Source organism: Athene cunicularia (assembly GCF_003259725.1).
Source record: "Athene cunicularia isolate RWA chromosome 20 unlocalized genomic scaffold, athCun1 chr20_part1, whole genome shotgun sequence".
Taxonomy (NCBI): Eukaryota; Metazoa; Chordata; class Aves; order Strigiformes; family Strigidae; genus Athene; species Athene cunicularia.
This window is the reverse complement of record NW_020799125.1, coordinates 9,315,261-9,338,037: the sequence shown is the minus strand read 5'-3', so window position 1 is coordinate 9,338,037 and position 22,777 is coordinate 9,315,261. Positions and strand designations below refer to the sequence as shown.

The following is a 22,777-nucleotide window of genomic DNA, read 5'->3' as shown; positions in this document are numbered from 1 at the left end:
CTTGTTTGGGCTTTTTCCTCAACACATATAGCTTCATGGTCAGACCAACAGGGAGGTGAGCCCCTTGATTTAAAATAAATCCTCCCAGAAGAAAGAAATCCATCTGTCTGGGAAAAGTTAGAAAATATTTTTGCATTTATTTCTTTTTTTTTTTTTTCTGAATACAAACTCTAGTGAAGAAATATTCCTCTGTTTCCATTGGAAGGCAGTAACCAGCAAAATTTAATGTACAATATCGAGGAATGCTTGGTGCAAATGGACCAGAAAGGATTCCCCACAGAGTATGTCTACGTACAGGAAAAAAGTTTGCTGCAGTTGGAAAAGACAGCCTGGTTATTATGGGGTTTTTGCATTTAATCTCCCAATTATAAATAATCAATGTGATTTACAAAATAATTTACAGAAAATGATTGGATTCATCATTGCAATAAATTACTTGGTACGATGCCACCACCGTTGAGAGATGATACAATACTTCTGACACCATCAGCGCAAAGTGAGGTGTTTCATTTTTGCATTGGAAATCAAGGGACAGACCTGCAGCTCCTCTGGCTGGGCTGGCTCAGGCTCGACCTCGCCAGGGACCTCTCACAGCCATGGTTCCCCCAGCTTCATCTTCCTGAGAGGCCAGCACCCCACATAGTCTATGGTTAGTTTAGAGCTGCTATTGCCTTGCACTGCCAAAAACGACTCAGGTCTGAAGTAGTGTAGGGCTTTGTGAGCTCCAGCCCTGCTGGCACCTGGAGAGGCAAGTGCCAGGCATGGGAGGGCTCCTTTCCTGGTTTCAGCTGTAAACCAAAGGTCAGACCTGCGGGGTCTTGGCATGGGCAGACACAGAGAAACAGGGACTGTGGCAGGGAAGGAGCAGGACAGGTGCGTGCAGACCCATGGCTGGGCAGACTCAAGGGTTTTATGCGAGACAGGGTTTTTCCTGGACCTCTGTTGTAGAGAAGAACACTTCTCTGCAGGAGTCAAACCACTGTGTTTTTGAGGTTGCTGCCTTCAAACCCTGTGAGGTCTGAAGGAGCCATAATGAACTCTTATCATGTTATGAAGACCTATAAATCTGTTATCAGCCACTCGCTCTAAGCTGAAGGAGTGGCACTGGACTGGACAAATAGATTATATGGCATATCTTAGTACCAAAGCTGAGTCTGAACTGAGATCCTGGGTCATGATATACCCAGCACATGGGCAGCCCAAGACCTTGGTCCAATCTATGAGGCTCAGGCTTTTCTCACCTTCACAGGTCTCTCGTCTTCATACATCCTTCCCCCCACTTCTTTGCAAATAGGCAACCAGTGGTCTTCTGACTGCTGAGAAGCAGTAGTGGGGCCAATGATATTTTTGGCAGTGCTGCCCACTGCCAGCCTGCATGGGGTGACACCATCCCATTAGCTGAAATCTCCTGAATTCCTTGGTCCCCCAACTTCCCAGTCCAGGTAGTGAGAGGCAGTAAGTGGTGTAAGGTAAGGGTTTGGCAGTGGTTGCCTCTCTGAACCTTGTGGTGGAAGGGCAATCATGGCACAGAAATAACAAAACCCCTCAAAAGGCAGAAGGATCCAAATAGTGGAGAATCCTGGTGAGCCAGACTTTGCCACAGTATCAGCTGAAAGATTTGTTAGACCTGGATGAGGGTGGTTAGTGTGCTGGAGGGTGACACGATAAAAAGACCTAGCCAAGGCTGAGGAGCATTTCTGAAATGCTGCCTGGGCAAAACCCGTGAGCTTCCTCTGCTGCGATGCTCCTGCAGGAGCTTCCGTCTCCATCAAGTTTGGCTGGACTGGGGACTGCCTGGGGAGCTGGCATGGCTGTGGGAGGGAAGCTCTCCATTCACATTGCACAGAGATTGCTTGTTCGCAGGGTCTTGTGTGTGCTGAACCGATGCTGAGAGGTGGCAATGGGGGAACAGCCAGCTGCACTGTCCCCAACCAGTCACTGCAACCTCCCCACCGAGGGAGGCAGAGATCTGGCCCTTCTTATAAGGACTGAGGGTTTCAGTAAGGCTTCAACCTTAGTTCTGGGACTCGGGGCTGCCCGTGGCACATGCTGTCCGTAGCTGTAGGAAGACAGCTTTTGGTGGTGATGGACTAGTCCAATAAGCAAGTCCGTGTGTTTGCACCCAAGGACCTCTGGATGACTTATTTTTTCACAGTGACAGAGTCAGTTTGGGCTTTTCTCCCACACGGTCTTCTAAATGAGGTCAGCTGGTCTGCAGATTGCTAGATGACCTCCTGTTTTGTGATGGCAGGTTGTGGGATGGAGGTGGGCTGTTTTGCCACAGTTGCAATAGCTCCAGGCAGCAGCTTGTATTGCTCTGGTCCTGACCCTGCAGGTGGAGATGGCTGTGGAGTTTCTGGAGTAGCTACAGAGAGAGAAACAAAATTAGAAGAGGGCCTCATGGACCCGACAGCACTGGGATCTGTCCTCAGTTGTGCGAGGTTCAGGTGTAAGCAAGGCAGAGGCTCTCTGTAGCAAAACCATTGCTCCTAATGGCCTGTGTGTTTGCTGCAAGGTAGCTCACATGCACAGGCATGGTTAGATGCCCTGGAAGAACCACAGTAACAAACATCAAATGAGGGGAGCTGCTGGCATTTTGATCTGTACTGGCCCCTTTTTTTGTCAGCTGAGGTCATCTCAGCCCAGATTCCCAAGTGGTGGCCCCATGTGGGAGCCATGTGCGGTGGACCAGATTCTCCTGTGGTTTTGCAGGGGGCAAAGTGTGTCTGAACCAAAGGGGAGCCTTTCTACTGATTTCAGTAGGCACGGGATGAGATCAATCACTCCTTAAGGGCTATGTAAAAGTTACAGTCTGCCAGGGAACATCTTGTTGAATCAGTTAGCCTAGCCTAATCTAATCTAACTCACCTGTTTATCTTTCCCTCCTTTCTGCATAGGAATTTCTCACTCATTATCAGTCTCTGTCTTGCATAGAAATTTCCTTGCAAGGAAGAAATTACCTCCATAGGCATGCTGGAAAGCTCTCAGTTTCTCCTGGGAGCTCTCCATTTCTCTAGCAATACTCACACATCTGCCCGTTGTGCATCTGAGGAGGCATTGTGTTGGCCACAATGACATTTGTTCCCAGGTTCTCCTGGATCAGATGAGGGTGCAGGGGGTGGTGAGCATGCGGCGTTTCACTTGATGAGCCTACAAATGTGCATAGGACGTTAGTTGCCACAGTGGCAGAAGGAGACAGTTCAGATGGGCAGACCCACTGCATCACAATGACCAGGGCTTTGTGCATGATCAGCTTGTGCAAACGTGATTGAGCACACTCTTCCCATTTTCCTCCATGGATGCCCTGGGCTCACTAACCCCTGCCTGCTCCCTGCACTTCCCCTCACACAGGATTATATTCCTCTCCTCCAGAGTCACACCTCCATGTAAAGAATAGCACAGTGGTAACTTTTTTTTTTTTTTTTGACCCACTGGATGCTCTCACTAGAAAATCTGGGACATGCTTTCAACCTTAGCTTTCAGACCCTTTTTGGTGACTTCCTTCTGACAGAGAGGAGGATTAGTGAAATGGTAGGAGTTTGGGGGTTACACAGCAAAACCTGTCTACATGCAGAAGGCTGGAGATGCCTCTCTATAAATAGATGCAGAGCTAATGCATTTCTTTAGGCAAGTATAAATGGAGGACCCTTTGTTGCTGTTGCCAGTGATACGAGGAGATAATTTTGTGTGAGTCAAGGGCTGACCTGCATACAAGCTGTCTCCATCTTTTTCAGGTAGGAAACAATGGCTGTGGAGGTTCTCAAGGGGTTGGTGATCAGGGATCAGGAAACACTGAGACGCCTCTTGTAGGACCCTCAGGTACTCACCTCCCAGCAGCATCTCCTGCAGTAGGTTGTCAATCTTAGCCATGCCAAAGAGCTTGACAAACTGGATCTGCTCTATCATCTGCCAGGTGATGCTCTGCAGCACAGGCAGCAGCAGCAGCAGCTCCCCGAAGCGGCCCCGTGAGTCGTATTGCCGGTCATTGATGTAGTCCTCCAGGCTGACCTGCACCTGGTACCGCATCCGCTTGATCTTGGAGGGGTCGCTTAGTCCTTTGGCATCTGAAACAACCCACAGAGCAAACTATCCAGGCTGCTTCCCTAGGAGCTGCCCTTCAGTAACAGCATGAAGTCTGAGTGCAGGCTGAGGTGAGCTGTCTGATTCTCTATCTTAGGCTGACTTCTCCTCTCCCTCTAAGAACACTTTGGCCCAGAGAGGAGACCAGTGTTTCTACAACTCAGGACCAGTACTAGTCAGCATAACCCAGACTAGTCCCCTTTGACAGTAACCCTCACCAAGCTGGAGCATACCTGGGTCAAAGAAGATGATGGCTTTCAAGCAGGCATATTCATTGTCATCTATCTGCAGCTCCTGGAAGGGGAGGACCAGCTCGTCCAGGATGCGGATGGCCACGCGGTTCACCTCTACCAGTTCAGGGCAGTTCCGTGGGATGATGTGGTCATTTCCTTTGGACAAGCAGCACAGAGACTTGTCAAGGGTGGAAAGGAGTTCAAAACTCAGGTAACCTATGCTGAGATAATTTTGGGGGTGGAGGACTTAAGAATTTCCTCCTTCTGCCCCTTCCCAGGCTCAGTCCACCAGAAATGCAGATCTGTGTTGCCAGAGCAGCCTCTCTCCTTACACAGGAGTCACTCAAGCAAGGAAAAGCTGACTGAGGAGTAAAAGCCTTTTTCTCAATCACACCACAGCTTGCTTACACAAACCTGGGGGGGCAGTGTGAATGTTCATAGTTCACTGACCACCAAATGTCATGGCCCTGATGTGAATGTCAGCCAGGCCTAGCTGCACCCAAAGGTGCTAGGCTCACTAAAATACCTGCACAAAGGATACCCACAAATGCTAAAGCACCGTCTCCTTCACCCTGTCAGGGAAGCTTTGCAGAAGCAGGTGGGCCAGGAGCAGAAGTGCACTCTTTACCTAGCAGCAAGATGTCCTTGAACACCATGGACCTCTTGGCAGCTCCCAGTAACAGATGTTCCCCTGCATGTGCTCGCAGAAGTGCTACCTGCAAGAGCAGGGAAAAGTTATTTGGGTGATGCAGAGACAGAGACAAGGCTGTGATTTCATGTAAGCAAGAGAGAAAGCCCAGAATTCCTGTACTGCACTCAGGGCTGAGTGAGAGTCCCTCTGCAGTCACAGTCAGAGAAAGAGGTCAGGAAATGGTTCACTCCTGTGCACAAACAGCTATAAATCCAGCAGAACCAGTAGATAATGGACAGCACCTGGAACATCCCATATTCATGTCACATGTCATGAGCAAGACCGTGCTAGACTGTCCCAGGACCTCACCCCAGCAGTGGGACATGTTCACAGCGGGACGTTTGCAGATGAGGCAGCTCCTACAAGTGCAGAACCAGGGACCATGCTCCAGCCTGGGAAGTGAGGAGAAGTACCATCCACTGCTGCGGGCAGTTGCTGTTCCCCAGGGCCATGCCCACCTCCTGCTGAAATCCTGCTCATGAGGACCCACATCTGCCTGGCTGGTGGGGTCACCCTCTGGCCATTCATTTCAGCAATGGGCATTTGGGCCAGGGAAGCCAAAGCGATGTTTTTCTGCCTGACGTTAATGATTGAAGTGTTTCATTTTACACCCTCCAGTGGCTCTTGAGAATGTTCTGAATCTTTTGCCCTCCTTCAGTTAAAAATTTCAGAGATTTAGGCAGAAACAGAAGTTAACGATTGGACAGCCTGACACAGAGGCTTCTTAATGTCCGTCCAGGAGCCTCTGCTGGAGAAAACAATCATTAAACATTAATGGAGAGATTCTGAAAAGTGTGTCCTGATGGGAATGGTCCCCTTTTCCAGTGTGCTATCCCTCAGCATCTGACAAAGCCAAGAGAAGCCTTACCCTGCCGGAAATGCCAGGAGAATGTGTCACCCATAGAAAAGAGCTCTGATTAGAAAAGATGCTGATGTCCAAGAGAGGAATTTTTTTTTTCAGAGGGTGAAAAAGAGTTATGCAAAATAAACAGAGTGGAGATCCTTGCAAAAAGACTACACACACATGATGCTGGGGAATCTTTATCTATATGCCAAAATCTAGCGTCTCTCTATCACTATCCAAACATGGGCGGATGTGTTAGCTGAGCTGCTTGTAATTACCAGAGCTGCAAAAACACTGAGCTTGTCTATCTGATGAAACTTTGAGAAGGATGAAAAATCTGCAAGTCCCAAGGGGGAGCAAAGCCCTCATGTAGAAATTTCCTGCCTAATGCAAATTCAAGAAAGCTCAGTTTGGAACCACCATTTTTGTTTTGCTTGTTTGAGCAGGGTAAAGTACTTCAACAAGGTAAAACCATCTCATTTGGTATTTGCTCTTGCAGTGATTAAACTGAGATACATCATTCCATTGTGAATGAGGATAAATATAAAAGTTGTAACACAACAAAGTAGAACTTTTAACTTTAAAATGAAATTGCTTTGCCCCACCAAACCCAGTACTTTGACATTTTGGTGCAGAAGAAGAATGAGGGGTTGGGAATGACCTTTCCTATAAAAATGTTGGCAGAGATGATTCATTCTCAGGCAACATTTTAATGGCAACGTAGCAGTGTTTTCCAACATTAAATGTTCCCACTCAACATGTCTTGACTGGCTCTCATGCCCTTTGGGCAGCTGCCTCGCACATAGTTTTGTTCACTCGTGCTCTCTGGCATTTCTGTCCTTCCTCCTGAACTCCCCTGAGTATCTGCTGCCTCAGTTCTCACACCATCCTTCGAAAGCACAGATGGCATTAATTGATTAGTTTTAATACAGCACAGTCTTTCAGGCCCTTTGGGACAGATTGGGAACTGCTCCTGATGGGGGATGCCTGGTCATACCAGCAGACCTGTTTCAGTGGGACAAGCCTGTGGAGCATGCTGAGAGGAGCCTCTCCCCTGTGGGAAGGCAGGGTTCAGACAATGTCATCTTTAGGCTTTGTTTTCTTCTTTGAGAAATTTTGCAGCCTCACAATTGTAAAATGAGCTCATGTGGAAATTGCTGTAGTTTGCAGAGTTATTAACCAGGTTTACTGCCTCTGTTCCAGATGGCACAGGGATGCAATGGGTTATGCGGAGCTGCCCAGGCCTCCGTGGGGCTGCAGCCTGTTTGCTGTGTAAATGTCCTTTGCCATTGGAGTCCATTTTGGTTTTCATATTTTTTGAGTTGTATTTGCCTTACAAGGTTAACAGTTTTCTTAACATTTTAAACAATTTAGTACTTGTACACAACAAGATAGAAGGAAATATGCTCCAGTGCTAACAGCACTGAATTCCCTGTGGCTCTGTGCTGCTGGGTGATTACTAAAGATCTCAGTTTTAAGATTTAGGGGGTTTTGATCAGCTGGATGCTCTCACTTTCTGGATATTCTCTTTCTTGATAATGTAAAAATTACCTCTAGATAGCAGGGCAGGAGACTGATCCTAGCTGAAGAGGACCCATGCTGGTTTTGTGACTGAACACTGGGCAGACTGGAAACATTTCTATCTGTGACAGGACCTGTGCTGGCCACTGCCAGAAGTGCTATACCCTGCCAGAAGTGCTATCCCTTCCCTCTGGAGCCTCTCCACCACATGCCGGTCAAGGGTAGGCACACATCACGTCCTGCAACATCTGCTGCAGACCTCTGAAATTTAGACTTACACAGGAGACACCTCCTTGTATCTCTTTGAGACTGTCTGAGTTCCTTCAATGTAGTTTTACAGAAGATTTCGAGCCCACTGTGCTTATCTTGGTTATGGAATCAGAAAATGTCATTTTAGGAATTCATGTTAAATGCAAATAAATTTCTGGGGTTTTAATTCTGAAGAGAGATTTTCTTACTGCCTTGGGAGCAAACTAATGTTTATTTTCAATAATTCCACACCAGGAGGATGGATACAAACACATCCCTGGGCAAGAAACAGAAAGAGATAGACAGGAAGATTTGGTTTCAAGTCTTACACAGACCTTAGGCTAGAAATTTGTCCTGCTAAGTCTGATTACCCTAAGCATTTGTATAGCACTTCAGGTTTTCAATGTGCTGCACAAACTATAATGAATAAATAATTGTCTGATTGGCCCATGCAAAATGCGCACCTGATTATGTACCTTATTTGAGCTCAGTGTTATCCTGACTGTGCTCATCGACTGATTAGCTGCACATGCAAATGGCCTGCGCTGGCATTGTATGGATGTCATTCCCAATCAGCTGCAGCAGTCAGGATAACAGAGTGGACAATGCACATTTTCTTTGAAGGTCTCAGCTGCTTCGCTCTCCTTCAGCTCCCTGCTGCCTTCACCAGGGCAGAGCAAGGTGGGGTGGATGGGGGGACTTGCCTGGTCATCCAAAGGCAGCTCACAGAAGGCAGGGATGTACTTGGCCCACTCAACCAGCACTAGCAGCTGCTGCTTCATGGACTCACAAACATCAGAGATGTTGGCAATCTTCTTCCCTCGGATGTCTCCGTTGATCACAGGAACTGGGGATGATATCTGGAAGGAGGGAAGAGATCCCTCAGCTTTCAGTGCCATAGAGGAAACAGACAGGAAAATTCCCAGCCCATGGGTTGTACTGATGCAGACTCCAGCATTAACGATTACAAAAAGAAATCTGTTGCACATCCAGCCCCCAGAATATGTGGGCCAGCACAACTCATTTAAATTGAGATCAACTTGGGGATCTGTGAACGTGAAATGCTTCAGAGCTGAGGCTGTGGATCATCTCAGTAACCTGTCATGTCTTGAATAGACTGGAAAGCACAGAAAAAATATTTCTAAAGCCGAGGTCTTCCTCCTACTAAACAAATGTGCTCAGTCAAGATTCATGAGGGAACAGAGGGGCTTGTGTAGCAGTCATTCTCACCAGTAGCAAGGACACGTCCACCCAATGCTGCTGCACAAGCTACTTGGTCCCACCAAAGGGCAGAGGACTGCTTGCCCTTCCACCCTGCTCCAGAACCAGTGCTTGGCCAGACCTGCCTGGTCTGCTTTTGACAGGAGACACACAGGCTTTACTTCTTTCTGAGTCTGCATGAGCACAAGAAGTCTCTGCTGAAGGTAGCTTTCCAGGTCTGACATTGCTTTTAGTGAGCACCAGTTTATTGATATTTGACATTACCCACTTCAAGTCTTTAAAGACAACCTCCAACCTCCTCCCAGCTTTTAGGCCCTTTTAGCAAAACTGTACATGTGCAAGCATGCCCACAACACAGGTTGCATTTTTTGCATGGCAAATTACTTGTGATTGCAGAGGCAAATGGGGCCATTGCATCTGCAAAGGACAAACCTGACAACTCTGCAAATACTGTCACACAGAGCTGGAAAGAACATCCCCCCCAAACCAGGCACCCAACCTCCTGCATGGTTCTCATGCATAGCTGCTCACCCAGCTCATCTAAAAATTTACCCTTAGTCACTACTTTATCCTCATGCTTCTGTAAGCAATTAACTCAACCCCATCGCTGCCCTCCGCCTGCCCTCTGTGCTCTTGTACAACATCAGCTCTTCCTGTCCTGTTTCTGCCAGCATTTCCAGCTTGGACCCTGCCAGCCTCCCCAAGGAAATGGAATTCAAATGCCACCTGCATTTTTTTTTCAGGTTGCATTGCCTGGAAGCTTTCCAACTCTTGAGCTATTATTGAATAAATAAGATTGTAAAAATCTCACCATGTATTACCCTAATCAGAGAGCCCGGAAGGCTTAGCAAATAAATAAAGACCTCTGAGTGAGTGACCCGAGATCTTGGAGAAAGCAGCTCCTCAGCAGTATCTTGTTCTAATTAGCTAGGCACATAAAAGTTACCAATTACCGTGCTGGAGCCTGCCTTGTTTAATGAGTCTCTCTGTGCTCTGTGGGAGAGCAGGAGCTCCCCTGGATTTGTCGATGGTTGTAGTTTTTATCAGCAGACCCTTCTCAAGACTTACATATGATGCCACTGCAGGACTCAGTCCCGGAAATGTCCTTCCCTTGTTGGTCGGGTGACTTGATACCCCATTATCTCACACCTCTGGGGGCAGTGCCAATATTATCTTTATAGGGTATATAAATATATTAGGGTCTCCATAGGACAAGGTGAGACATGAGATGAGATTGGATATGCTGCTTGTGTACAGGATTGGCCCCTGGCCCTTCTGGTGTATCCCCTCCTTGGCGAAGTGGACCTTACAGCCTAAGTGCTAGTGTGGAGCGCAGAGCATGGCACATCCAGTCCTAGAGCATCCCCCTGGGCAGCCTTCAGGGTACTGTGACCCTTGAAGCAAGAAAGAACATGGACTATCAACTTGAACCCCTCTTCATTTTCCCTGGGACAAGGAGTGCTGCTCTCCCCAGTGCCCATGAAGGATGGCAGCTCCTGCCTCCAGCACAGCCCCATCCTCATCACTTGTGCTCACAGACAAACCCCACCCTGCAGCCTGTGTGCTCCTAGAGAGTGATGATCTGATGTGCTCCATTTGCAATAGCCAGATGCTTAAATCAGAGTCATCTTTTCAGGTGAACATTCTAGAAAATAAGTCTTGGCAGTATGCTTGTGGAAATGGGAGATTTCAAGCAAACACTGGAAAGAATATCTGCATAAAACAAGCATGAAAGTGATTCCTCATGAAACTGTGCAGGAAGCCAGAATCCAAAGTTCCTAACAGCTAATGGGGAAGGGAGGCTGCACATGCAAAGTCAGGCCCTTGGCTGGCTCAGGTGGCTCCAGCTCCTTGGATTTCAATGAGTCTACCTTGTTTTCTTCCAGCAGGCTCTCCAGCCTTCATGTGTCCCAGCAAAGCAGAAGAGTTTATTGCATATTATTACAACTGAGTTCTGGACCAAAGAGCATTAAAGGGATGGTTTCAGGTAACAAATGCCTTTGAAAAAATCAGTGTTGAATTGGCAGGTAAGTTATTTAGAAAAGAGGTGGTAATTTGAAAACTCAGCTATTAAGTACTCAACAGGCTCTACTGGCCAGATAGTGCCTAATGCTTTTGTATTTGACAAAGAAAAAAGAGGAGGTACCTGTTGTGCCAGGACTTCTGCCTGCAGTAAGACATTGATGGAGGGCAAGCTGCTGTCTTCGTAACTTGATCTCCGTGTGCTGATTCGGTCCCGTTCATTTTGTACAGCTGCAAGAGAGTATTTTGGCTGAGCTGCAGGTTGTTCATGTCAATGCACACCAAAAACTAGCACAGACTTTTGGCATTACCCTTCCTTAGCTGCAGTTTCTCAACTCGCCTCTCTGGCAGGGTAGACGAGCAGTGTGTCTGGTTTGTGACAGGAGAGCTCACTACATCTGGTGGTTCTGTTTTCACATTCACTTTATTAGGTTTTCCTGAGATGGAGTCATTTCAGAACCCAGACACCTGGTTCAAAGCCTGTAGAGTTCAGTGGGAAAGTTTCCTCTCAAAGGGTCTGATTCTGAGTTTTTTGCTTTCGAGATATGGGGTCTGAAATGGTGGCCATGCTCACACATGCAGCCCAAATATGTGAAATGGAGGAGTCAAGTGTCTGCATGGCTGCTTTGTCCCTCCAAATGACTTCAGTGAGCTCTGTTTGGGGAGCTCTTGCACTGGGTAGGTGCAGTTGGAAAAATTCCATCTAAGCTACAATAAGGAAGGAAGTTCAGAGCAGCTTCTACTTATCTATCCAGAGCAAGAGTTCTCTCATACCTTATCGTAAAGACAGTCCCAGGACAGGTTTGACCCCAGCGTGCTTCCCTGCTTGGTCTAATCTTGAGGACCTGGGCTTTGAGTCTAGAGGCAGCAGTAGCCACAGAAGCAGTAGTGCTGAGCGGGAGGATTTGCCTCGCTGTCTGTCACGAGGCTGTGGGCTGGCTCTAATTCACCATGGTCATGCCAGTCAAAGCCATCTGCTCAAATAAGGTATTGATCGATGGCAGGGGAAACAGAACAGTCCCTGCCTTAGGCTGGTGGCTCTCTGGATTGATACGTTCTCAATGTATAAATCCACCTGATAAAAAGCAATAATGAGGCTGGGCCAGAAGAAAAGCCCTGCAGTCAGCGGCTGTAAATAGGAGCTCTCAAGGTTATGCTGCTTGTTATCAGTAGCAGGCCCCCGAGTTCAGTCACGCCATGATGTTTTCCAAATGTTTGCTCAGTATTAGCTGGTCATGCACCTAATGTAACTTCTATTGAATATTAACAGAGAGCAGCAAAGCTCTGGGCACAGGATGAGCGGGCACTGCAGGGAGAGGAGGATTCCTATGTTCTTCGGGAAAAGTCAAGCCGAGTTCCTTGCAATACCGTATCCCCTTTAACAGGGAAGAAATGTTCCTGTTGAGAGGTGTTCCCGCAGGCTGGTGTTCCTGGGAAGGCTGCCCAGGTACTGCTGGTACTTCCCTGTTATCTTCAAGGAACCTTTTCTCCTAAGTTTCTCCTCAAGGGGTGTGAACTGGGGGGCACACAGGGTTTAATTTCTCTGCCTGGAACAACAGGGCCAAATGCCTCCTGGTTATCCCTCTGCAGACATCAATGGGGTGAGCTCTGAGATGTGCCAGGCAGCTCCTCTGGGCTGTTCCTGGCAGTTTGTCCCTCCAGGACAGGGCCATCAGCAAGGTCACCAGCTGGACCACCAGTGGGGCCAACAGCAGGACCACAGCAGCCCCAGGTTTCCTTGCTACTGTGAATACTGAGAACCAAGCAGGGCTAAACAAGGGGTGAATCCTGTCCTGTCATGTTTGAGTCATGGGGGCATGGAAGGGTTGCAGAGACAGAGAAGCAGGGAACTTGGTGGGGTGAGCCTGGGCTATGCAGGGGGGTTGACCTCTTTACTCATTTCATATGGAGATAAATAGCCGAAATGCTCCATCTTACTCTGGGTCCTTTCTGCTGTGGCTGATGCATCAGGTAAAACTATGCTCTCTGCAGAGGGTCAGCAAGAACCTATATGCACATTTGGGAAAAAAAGGGGCAAACTGACAGTTGGACCTTTGCTGGACTCACCTGTCCAGCTGTGGATTTCATGGTGACTCTGGGGCAACAGCACTTAGAGCAGTTTTCCCAAAGTATTTCCAAATTTCCAGGCCTTCTTTGAAGTTTCTGTTTCTTACTGATGTTGAGAAGCGTTCCCAAACTGCTCGGATGCCCCAGCTATGTGGGAGTGCAGGTGATGTGTGTGTCAGTGTGAGTGCGAATAAGCTGAAGAGCCCGGGAGTGATTTGTGTGTACAAGCACGGGCAGTTCTGAGACACAAGCACGGCCCTGTGGCACTCTCATGGGCTTGTCTTTGCTGGCATTCTGAGAGGTGCCCTGAGAAGGGGCCCTGACATCGAATTTAGGAGCATGCAGGGTGCCAAAGCCTTGCGCTCAACTGTTGGGACAATGGCTACTCACAAGGATTTCGCATGGGTATGAGTGGGCAGGTTGGGCACAGGCAAGACTCATGACAGGAGGCCAAAATTCTCTGTAAAGCCCCCTGTGATGGGAGTCTGGATCTGTGCACAGGAGAACACTGTGGAGGGAAGACAGGGCTAAGATAGCTGGGTGAGTGTGTACACAGCAGGGACTGGCCTTGGGCCCTGAAGGGTTCCCCAAACATATGAAGCCAGCGTGACTGCTGCGAGAAGTGCAGGGAAGTCACACGATCACCCACCTTCCTTCTTCATTCCTGCTCGGAAGCACTTCTTAAGCCTGCAGTATCGACACTGGTTTCTTTTGTCTTTGTCTACCACACACTGCCTGTTAAACCTGGGAAGAAAGAAAGGATTGAGGAGCCACAAGACTGAGCCTGAAGGGAGGACAAGACAGAGCCCCAAGCTCCAAGATACACTCAGAGCAGGTTCCCAGAGGTTCACCCTGAGAAAGGACCCCCAGTCTGTGCCGTTTCTGCACTTGCTTTAACCTGAGGTTTCTTCTGAACATCTCAGCCCTCTGCTCTACCTCTGGATGTTCAATAAGGACAGGCTAGAGCTGACAGTTGCATGCTGGAGCTCAAGCTCCTGGTCCTACTCACTAACCACTAGGCATAGGATCCTCATGATGGACTAACAAGCCCCAGTGAAGTTAAAAGTGTGATCCAGGAGGGTCAGAGCTGACTTAGTAGCCTCTGGTTTAAGTTAGATCCCATTTAGAAGGGAGGAAGAATGTGTTTATTCTGAATTTTAAAAAAGGGTAGAAGGTTGTTCTTGAGCTAGCAAGGTTAAGAGATGGGTTTAAGTCCTTGCATCTCTCCAGGGCTGTGTCTGGGATCCAGGCAGGTTGGTTCTGACATCTGGACAGCACTGCTGGTGTGCAAACAGCTCTGCAGCCACCTGCGCTTCAGAGAGGACATGGGAAGCAACCAGCTCCTTCCCTCCTCACTTGTATCACCAAACCTGCTGCACATGGCGGGGCAAACACTGATCTCCCATGTGTGTGGCTCTTGAACGCAGCACAAGCCTGGTGGCCATCTGCAGCATGAATTTCACTTGCAAATTCACTGTAATTTACTGTGGACTGATCAAGCTTGTAAAATAAAGACAAAGGCATACAGAGCTGGGAAAGGGCTCCCAGCCATGCTGAGTTCTGTAGCTTTTGAAAAGGCTTGTTTCTACTGTGCTTTTTAAGGCCCCAAACTAAGATTTGACCAAATAGATGCCTGAAAGCAGTTTTTTTGAGCATTTCCATATCACTTATATAAAAGCCCTAGTCTCCTAAGAACTGGCCACCTTGGATTTTCCACTGGAGCTATGGAGAGGGGGCTCTTTGTCAGGCATCTTAAATAACCCTGGGGTGCAAAGTGATAATGTGCTTCACACACACTCAAAAACCACTCATAAACCTGAGGCTTCTTTCTGTCACTCAAATTTTAGAGTCATGTTGCACTTCACACTCTCCAAGTGGCTGGCAGGCCATGAGGAGTAACTCAATCAAAAAGCCCAGGTGATTTAGACACTGAGCTGAGGATTCCTCGGTTTCCTCTATGACTCTGTGTGGGTTGCTCAGAACAGGGAGCAGGCAGGTCACAGCCACTGATGGCACAGGGGAGTTGTGGGCTCCTATCAGCAACACAAGGTGCAGTACATGAGTTGCAGGAGCAACATGGGTGCTTCATCCTCAAAGACATACATGCTATGCTGACCAGCTTTTTACTCCTTAGATGTTCTTTTATGTAACAGACAGTGACAGCATTTTAGGTAGATGGCAGACACACTTCCATCTTATGATGGAGAAGAGGTGGGAGGCCACTGAAGCGCTCCCAGGGAGTGAGCAGGGTTTGCACTGCACTCAGCACTGAGTAGCAAGGTGCCCAGCCCCTGTAATGGGGCTTCCCCCTGGCACCACCTTGCTTGCTGGCCACATCTGTGTTTGGCCATATCCATTTGCACATGCTTGGACCCTGAGGAATGGGGCAAGACCCCCCAGGGTCTTTCCCTGGTGATCACTGGAGGGCAGTCACAAAATGAGAGCAGTCTCTGACCCTTCCCAGCTGGGGTGTGAGGTCAGGGAAGGTGGTGGAGGATGCAGGAGGATGAAGAGGCTGAAGGACCATTCTGGTGCACTTTGAGGGCTTTGCTGTTCAGCTCCTAGGGACTGTTTTGTCTCAGCCACATGACTCTGTCCCCTCTGTCCTTACCTGCAGGAATACATGTGGTTCTTCCGGACGCTCCTCCTGAAGAAGCCTTTGCAGCCATCGCAGCTGGAAGCCCCGTAATGCTTCCCCGTGGCACGGTCCCCGCAGATGGCACACAGCGCACTCACCCCAATGCTGTTGGAAGTGTTGAGGTTGGCTGCTTCTGATGGAGATGTGTCTGCTTGGGGAAGGACACAAGAAGAAGATGACAGTGAGACAGACAGCCAACATTTCCTAACTCAGTTTCCAGTGAGAGACTTGATTTTTGGAGGAACCAGGCAGCTGCAGCCAGCAGGGGTTGGTCAGAGAGGTGTGTAAGGAGTGGTGGGTGCTCTGTCTTAAGTCATGGCATTTTGAGTGTGCAAAAGCTCCCCATGTGCTAGGGTGAGGCAGCTCTTCCCAAAGGCCTGACTCCAGTGATGCCTTCAGACAAAACAGAAAACCACTTGCAGGAGTCAGAGAGCAGAGCCAAAATTCCTCTGGGATTTGCAGACTTGTGGCCAGAGAAAAAGCTGGTGCAGAGTTTAAAGCTGAGGTATTACAGTTCGGGGTGAGCAGCTGATTAATTAGAGAGATGGTTGTGTTACAGCACCAAAAGACTACAAGACAGACCGGAGCAGACACTATTAGAGAAACAAGGTGACCAGCTCCCTTTGCTGCAGAGCTTCTCTGCCAGACATGGAGCTCCAGCCTGCATGGCAGCTCTTCAGAAGAACAAGACTTTAAATGCATAATGAACTCAAATGACTCCAGCTGGAAATCACTGTCCATGCAGGGAGGGACTGATCAAGCTAACCCAGAAGGAAAGGGTGATGCTACAGCATCGAGGAGGCTGTTCGCTCGGTATCTTCCAGAGTCTGGTAGCACCACAGCTGAGGTTGTTGTTTCTTACAGTCCTCACAGACCTAGGGGGGCTGACACTTGCAGGGCTTTTTTGGAAGGATGGGGAACTGCAGCAGCCTCTGTGGGAAAGGACATTTGAAAGGCTTGAAACCATACAAGCCCGACACTTAAACCCCTCCAGCAAGCCAAACAAACCTCAAGGCTGAAGAGATCAGGCCTTAATTCAGTTGATCTAATTGTCCCCTCCCATGTATATTTTCCTGTATCAGCACAAGCACATTCCCTGCCTCAGTGGAAATCCCAGTTGCAAATGATACCCATCTACAAAGCCATAGAAACCTGCTGAGATTTTGAGTCTATCGGTCCCTGGTCTCTGGCTTTGGCAGGGACACAGTTAACTCTCACCCCAGGAGGAAAACAGCTGCCTGGGGGAGCAGAAAGGGGGCTGGGTGCTATAAAAAGGCTGGTCCCAGCAGGGCTCCCTTGGGTAGCTGGAGCATGGGTGCTGGGGGAGGCCAAGGCAATGCTGTCTGGGGGAGGGCTACAATTTTAGCTTTTATTTTGCAGAGAAAGGGGTATTGCAGCAGACTCACAGCCTGCTCGTGCTATCCCTCGGCAGGAGTAACTGGTGTGGATCCAGCAGCGAGCTAGCACGGGGGATCTTGAGCCAGCACCTTCCCTGGCTCTGGCAGCATCTTTCATTTCCCTGCCTGCTTTCTAATTCCTTGTTTCCCTCCTATATTTCTCTCTGAGTCACTTTGCTGCCTCTCTGTGTCCCTGCCTGGCACACCCTGTCACGCAGCTGCATTTCCGTGAGTGTGGCTGCCAGTGCAAATCTCCTCTCTCCACTCCCAAAGCCCTGAGCTCCTCCCAAGCCTATTCGGGGTGTCTCTTGTCCCTGCGAGCAACTTGCCTCCAAAACCATCCTTTCTCACAATGCATCCTGAGGGCTCAGCGGGATGAAGGTCACTTCAGAAGGAAAGTTAATTTCCAGTTTCAGCTAAACATAGGACTTACACGAGAGAGGAAGAGCTGCCCTGCCTATAATCACATTACTTGTGTATCTGTGACAGCCCAGATAAATCCCTTTTTAGCAGTATATCATGCTGTAATCAGATGAATGTAGAACAGGAAAAACTGGCACCATTATCAAAGAAATTACAACATCTTAGTCTAATAGCCAACCAACAATGAAATTATTGCCTAATGGATAATTTTCCAATTATTTCATAGTGCCAGAAATTCGGGCTTCTGGCTGTTGCAGTGAAGTGGGTTTAATGGGATTGGAGTTAAGCTAAATGGAAGAAAGAAAAAATCTTATTTTAAGTTTGAGACCTTGCAGCTGAGACTTGTGTTAGGACAGGAGCTCCTCGAGAGGTCCCCAAGCTTGTCTGAACATGGGATGTGTTTGGTCTGTGATGGTGGCAAACTTGGTTATTGCTGAGCAGCCACCTCTGGGCTGGAGCTGCAGAGCTGTGCAGGGCAGGGTTTGATCTGTCCTGAAGCCCTTGGCCAGAAAAAGAGGTGGAGAGTTTGTAGGCAGAGGTTTTGTAGGTGGAGGTTTTGTAGCAGGGGTTTTGTAGGCAGAGTTGCAGGCAGTTGCTGGAGTGCCAAAGCAGCCCTGGAGAAAGACCTGCCCCTGGTCTGGAACTAGGCAGAGGAGGAGGAGAGGTGTTGGTGCTGCCTGACCAGCTGACTCATCCACCCCTAGGGCGTATTACGTATCACACCTATTCTGGTCATATAAAATTATCGTGTCCCTCTGCCCCTTGGAGCCCTCAGTCCAGGGGGGCTGAGTTGCAGCCCCCTGTGCAGGCTGGGAGAGGGGCACGGATAGAAGCAAGACCTGGGCTTGTCTGGGAGGGTCCAGATGGCCATCAGCACAGCCAAAGGGGGCTGCTTTTGGCCCTGGGACCCCTTAGTGGGTAGAACCAGCCCCAGGGAGCAGAGAAGGGGCTGAGACCCAGGGTGGCGGGGCGTTACTGCACAGCAGAGCCACTTTGGCACCACAGTGTCACGTCCGTGACAGAGCAGAGCCATAACCCAGGGAAGACCCACGCAGGCTGTGAGGGGAGAGCCCATGCCACTAGCACAGCCCTTCTGGGACAGGGGTGCCCCAGCAGCCTCGGTGACGCAGAAGGCAGGAGGAAAGGGCTCGGGGGGTCACTCTGTGCCATGTGCTTCATTTAGTCATTAACTTCGTATTTAGAGAGACTTTAGGGGGAACTTGTAGAGAAATCTCCTGTTATCTCTGAGCATTTAATCACCAGGTCTCCTTGGTCCCCAAGTGGGTGGGCCAGGGTTGTGAATCCTGGTGGGTTAAGTGTGATCCTGTCCTCCTGAGGGGATGGGAATGCTCATCTATCCTTGCCAGATCCCCTCGCCCCTCTTCCCTGGGGCTGAGCCTCCCAGCCCAGCAGCACTCCAGGGAAGGGGATGCCACCCCACACCCCGGCACTGCACAGGGAAGAGCCATGGCCTCAGGGCAGCTACAGGGGCAGCGTTTGAATCACTTTTCGAAGGGATTTCCATCCCTGCTAGGCGCTAAATGTCTTTCTGCTTTGGGATAATCTAGCACCAGCTGCTACTGGGGTGGGACTGGCTCTGTTCTGGAGCCATGGGCTCAGTCATTTCTCAGGGGAGCTGTTGGCAGCGTTTCACTCAGAAACGTTTGGCTGGTCTTTTCTTTTGATTGGGGTCTGGGGGTGGTGAGACCCTCCCTGTGCTCAGCCCCAGTCCCAGACCCTTAGCTGATGTCCAGTGGGGACCTTTCATCACACCCAGCTCCTGGTGAGTGCCATCCCCGAGGTGTCTGGGCTGCAGGGCACTATCCTGCCTGCGCCAAGCACAGCATTAAACCACCACCTCTATTTGTCCCCAGGGGAAGCAGAAACCCCGAAATAAACTGCTGGGAGCCCCACGGCTGACACCCCTGCCGTGCCCCCCTCCTCCCTGGGAGCATTTCGGCAGCCACCCCCGGGACTTCTCCTCCTGCAGCCCCCAGCTCATCCCACCACAGTGGAGGAGAGAAGACAGAGGGGACTTACCGTTGCCCATAGCCAGCACCTGCATGTTCTCAAACTCCAGAGTGGTATACGCCGGGTCCAGCGCTGCGCTATAATCTGCCATCTCCATGTCTATTAGGGCTTTGGAAAGGCGCATTATCATCGGCAAACACGGGCCAGATTGTACCGATTCCCTTGTCCGAGACTATTGGCCCTTCTGCCTCCCTCTGCCTTCGCTGCGTCCCCTATCTGTTGTCTTTTATTTCAAATATTTCTCTGAAAGGATTTGCTGAGCCTCAAGGCCTATACTCCCCAGAGGGGTGGAGGCAGGAGGCAGGGGGTTAATCTTTAATCATCTCACCCACTGCTGAACGCTGCTAAGCTGTTTTTTTTTGGTGGAGCAGCAGTGATTCTTGTTGACTGTTTATTACTGAATCTCGAGGTGCTTTGCTGATCCCAGCTCCTGGGCACAGGCAGGACTGAGGGAGCAGGCACTTGCTGCCCAGGAAACACCTTCCTGGGCTATTGACCTTGATGCTGAGCTGCTGGTGTTGGTCTTAATTGTACCTGGGGTGGAACACTTGGAAAAAACCCTGCCAGGAGAACAAGACTGCTCTTCACTTCAGTCATTGTTTTCCTCACTCCACAGTTGGTTGCCTTCTCTCCCTGGTTTTCCCTTCTCTCACTCCCTCCATCACTCCCACACCTTTTCCTTTTTCTCCCTCCCTGTCAGAGAAGGTCAGCACCTGCCTGGCAATTTACACGTTGCTATGCAAAGTAATGACACAACTCCTTTTACTTTCCTATAAACTGAGTTTTACAGGGGCTGGGTGCCCTATAAACAGATCTCACTCTGCAGCCATGCCCAAACGGCAAGCGGGGCGGGGTGTGGCATGGACACCCTGGACATCAGGCGGGGCTGTTCCTGTCCCACCACTGGAGCCACCTTGTGCCAGACACCCCCCGGCCTCAGGTTTTGACTGATGCATTTTATAACTTTCATTAGGTGTTTTACAATTCAGCAGAGCTTTATTCTGCAAAAGCAGCCGCCACCAGCTCTCTGCCACCACCTCGCCCAGACCTGGGGTCCGACCCACTGGGACTGCGGGGGGCGGGGGGGAACTGGAGTGAGCAGCAGAGCTGCCTGTGCTCTCCTTGCTAACCTGGGTGCTTTCCTCCCCAGCTGCCCCATGGCACATCACTCCACTTTAGACAGGACCAAGATTTTTCAGTGTAATTGCAAGATCAACGAGTGTGGATTTAATTGATCACTGAACGGCATCGGCTGGATGGTGCAGGAGAACCAGCAATTGATGGTCTGGTATCAGCTTGCTCTGTGTTGAAGAAGTCCCCTGGATTTCGCAACTAGCAGCCATTGACTGAGTCCACACGCTGGTGATCTGGGCTCCCAGCTGGCTTGTATTTGTGATTCCCAGGCACCCCAATGCAGCCCCGGCCCTGCTGGTGCCCTGAGCCACCCTGGCCATGGTGACACCACCGTCACTGCGTGACACCAAGGTCTTTTGCTTCACAACACCATGTGTCTTTGGGCAGTGATGCTAGTGATGAATTGCTATTCACATTTTAGAAGCACAAGGGATTGTTCAAGCAGCCCTTGCCCCTCAAAACTGTGACCTATGTAGCACTTCCAACCAGCTCTTCTACCCTAAGGCTACATATCTGCAGGAGTGAAGCTGAGCACAGGGGAGACCTGGGACTCATGATAAACAATCCTTTGCTGCTGGGAAAACAGTCATCCTGTCTGTGCTCCCAAGAGAGAGGCCAGAGCTCTCCGCACTCACGTGCCAGTGGCTCTTCCCTTCAGCAGGAGCAGACCTGAGCCAAAAATTGTTTTAACAATGTGCACATTGGGATGGGAATGCTAAGGTAGAGCATATCCCCCTCCGTGGCCTCGTCCCTGGAACCTCCATCCCAATCCTGGCCAGGCCATTGTGATCCCTTTGATTAGATAAATGCTACAGACACTAGGTCAAATATGTGCAGGATTTGCCACAGAGTCTAGTAAAATATCGTAAAAGCATGGCCTGTTTTGCTCTGCTCAGCAAAACAAACCTTTTGCTTAAATAGCCTGCTGAGCAAGGAAAGCTGCAAAGACCATTTGCTGCCTGGGCAGGAAGGATTAAAAGGTCCAGGAATAGAAATTGGAGAGGCAGCGTGTGCAGGAGAGAAGCAGATAAGGAGTGGGGAAGTTTGGCGAGCATTAGGTGGCTCACGAGGTTGGGACTGTCAATAGGACATGGCGCTTTCCGCCCAGGGTCGTGTTGACTGTCGTTTTCTCACAACCGGTGTCCTCCATCGGTCGCTGGTGCAACCTCCCAAATCTGTCTTGGCATGGAAGTCGAGGACCAAACCAGCCAAGGACACCATGTGCTTCCTTTGCTCCAGAGATGGTCTTGTACTACAAATGTGTTGGCTGCTCCCCAGGCATGGTCTGCTGAAGGACATGATGTCTCCCTGGGGATGTTCCTCCTCTCCCCGTGACATCCCCATGTGGTGGGTATTGGGTCAGCTTGCCCATGTAGCCATGGCTTGTACTAGCCAACAGGATCCCATGGCCCTGCAGCTTTTTTTAGGGTGGAGATGTTCAAGTCAGCAGCTGTTTGTAGGGCTGTTTCAAACACTCTGTCCTACAGAAGATGTGTCATTTTTATTCCAGAGAGAGACAACCAGGTGCTCAGGGAAAGTTCAGCTTTCAGGCCCTCTCCCCTCTTCTCCTATCCCCTTTTTCTGTGCCCTCCACCCACCATTTCCTACATGGGGAGGTGGCTGCAAAGTAGACCATGACAGCTCCAGGGTATGAAGTGTTCTGCACCAAGCAATTATTTAATTTTTATCTGTTGAGCAGTAAATCCTTGCCCACACTGGCACATCATGACACTAATTCTGCCTTATCTATATATCCCTGACTGGCATCTTCATCCAAAGCTAAAGGGGATTCCCTGAAAACAAGATCTATGCTCCTCAGTAAAGGAGGATCAGGAATAGAGTATTTAATAGAGCATTTATGAGAAGGATGCCATCAACTACCATTCTTGATAGGTCTTCATGTCAAGTGGGTTGAACAGGTTTTTGTAGGATCAAAGGATAATCGAGGCTTGAAGGGACCTGAGGGTCTCTACTCCAACCTCCTGCTGGAAGCGGGTCCAGCTGTGAGGGCAGTGTGGGTTGCTTGAGGCTTTATCTTGTCAGGTCTTGAACACCTCCAAGGATGGAGACTGCACAACCTCTCTAGGCAGCTGATGTTTGACTGTCCTCTTGGTAAGGAAGTTTCTCCTCAGACAGTCTAAACCTCTCTCCAGTTTTTCTGCCCATTGATCTCCTGCTATGCACTCTGTGTGAAGAGCCTGGCCCCATCTTCTCGCTGCCCGTTCT

General features: G+C 49.5%; 1 protein-coding gene across 2 annotated transcripts in view; it reads right to left on the bottom strand.

The window, feature by feature from the left end:
* Positions 1-237: 237 nt before the first annotated feature.
* The window catches only part of HNF4A (hepatocyte nuclear factor 4 alpha), a 28,346-nt gene continuing 5,806 nt past the window's right edge, over positions 238-22,777 (bottom strand). The window contains exons 1-10 of one of the 2 annotated variants that reach the window (XM_026861939.1): positions 19,427-19,668; positions 15,540-15,717; positions 13,578-13,672; positions 10,986-11,092; positions 8,323-8,478; positions 4,942-5,029; positions 4,314-4,469; positions 3,828-4,064; positions 3,028-3,150; positions 238-2,365 (exon numbers count right to left, since the gene is read on the bottom strand). In XM_026861939.1, coding sequence (XP_026717740.1) covers positions 2,223-2,365; positions 3,028-3,150; positions 3,828-4,064; positions 4,314-4,469; positions 4,942-5,029; positions 8,323-8,478; positions 10,986-11,092; positions 13,578-13,672; positions 15,540-15,717; positions 19,427-19,547 — 1,404 coding nt within the window. In that variant the 5' untranslated portion in view covers positions 19,548-19,668 and the 3' untranslated portion in view covers positions 238-2,222. Of the gene's footprint in view, positions 2,366-3,027; positions 3,151-3,827; positions 4,065-4,313; positions 4,470-4,941; positions 5,030-8,322; positions 8,479-10,985; positions 11,093-13,577; positions 13,673-15,539; positions 15,718-19,426; positions 19,669-22,777 lie in introns of those variants that run through there. The other variant, XM_026861937.1, reaches the window with a different exon arrangement.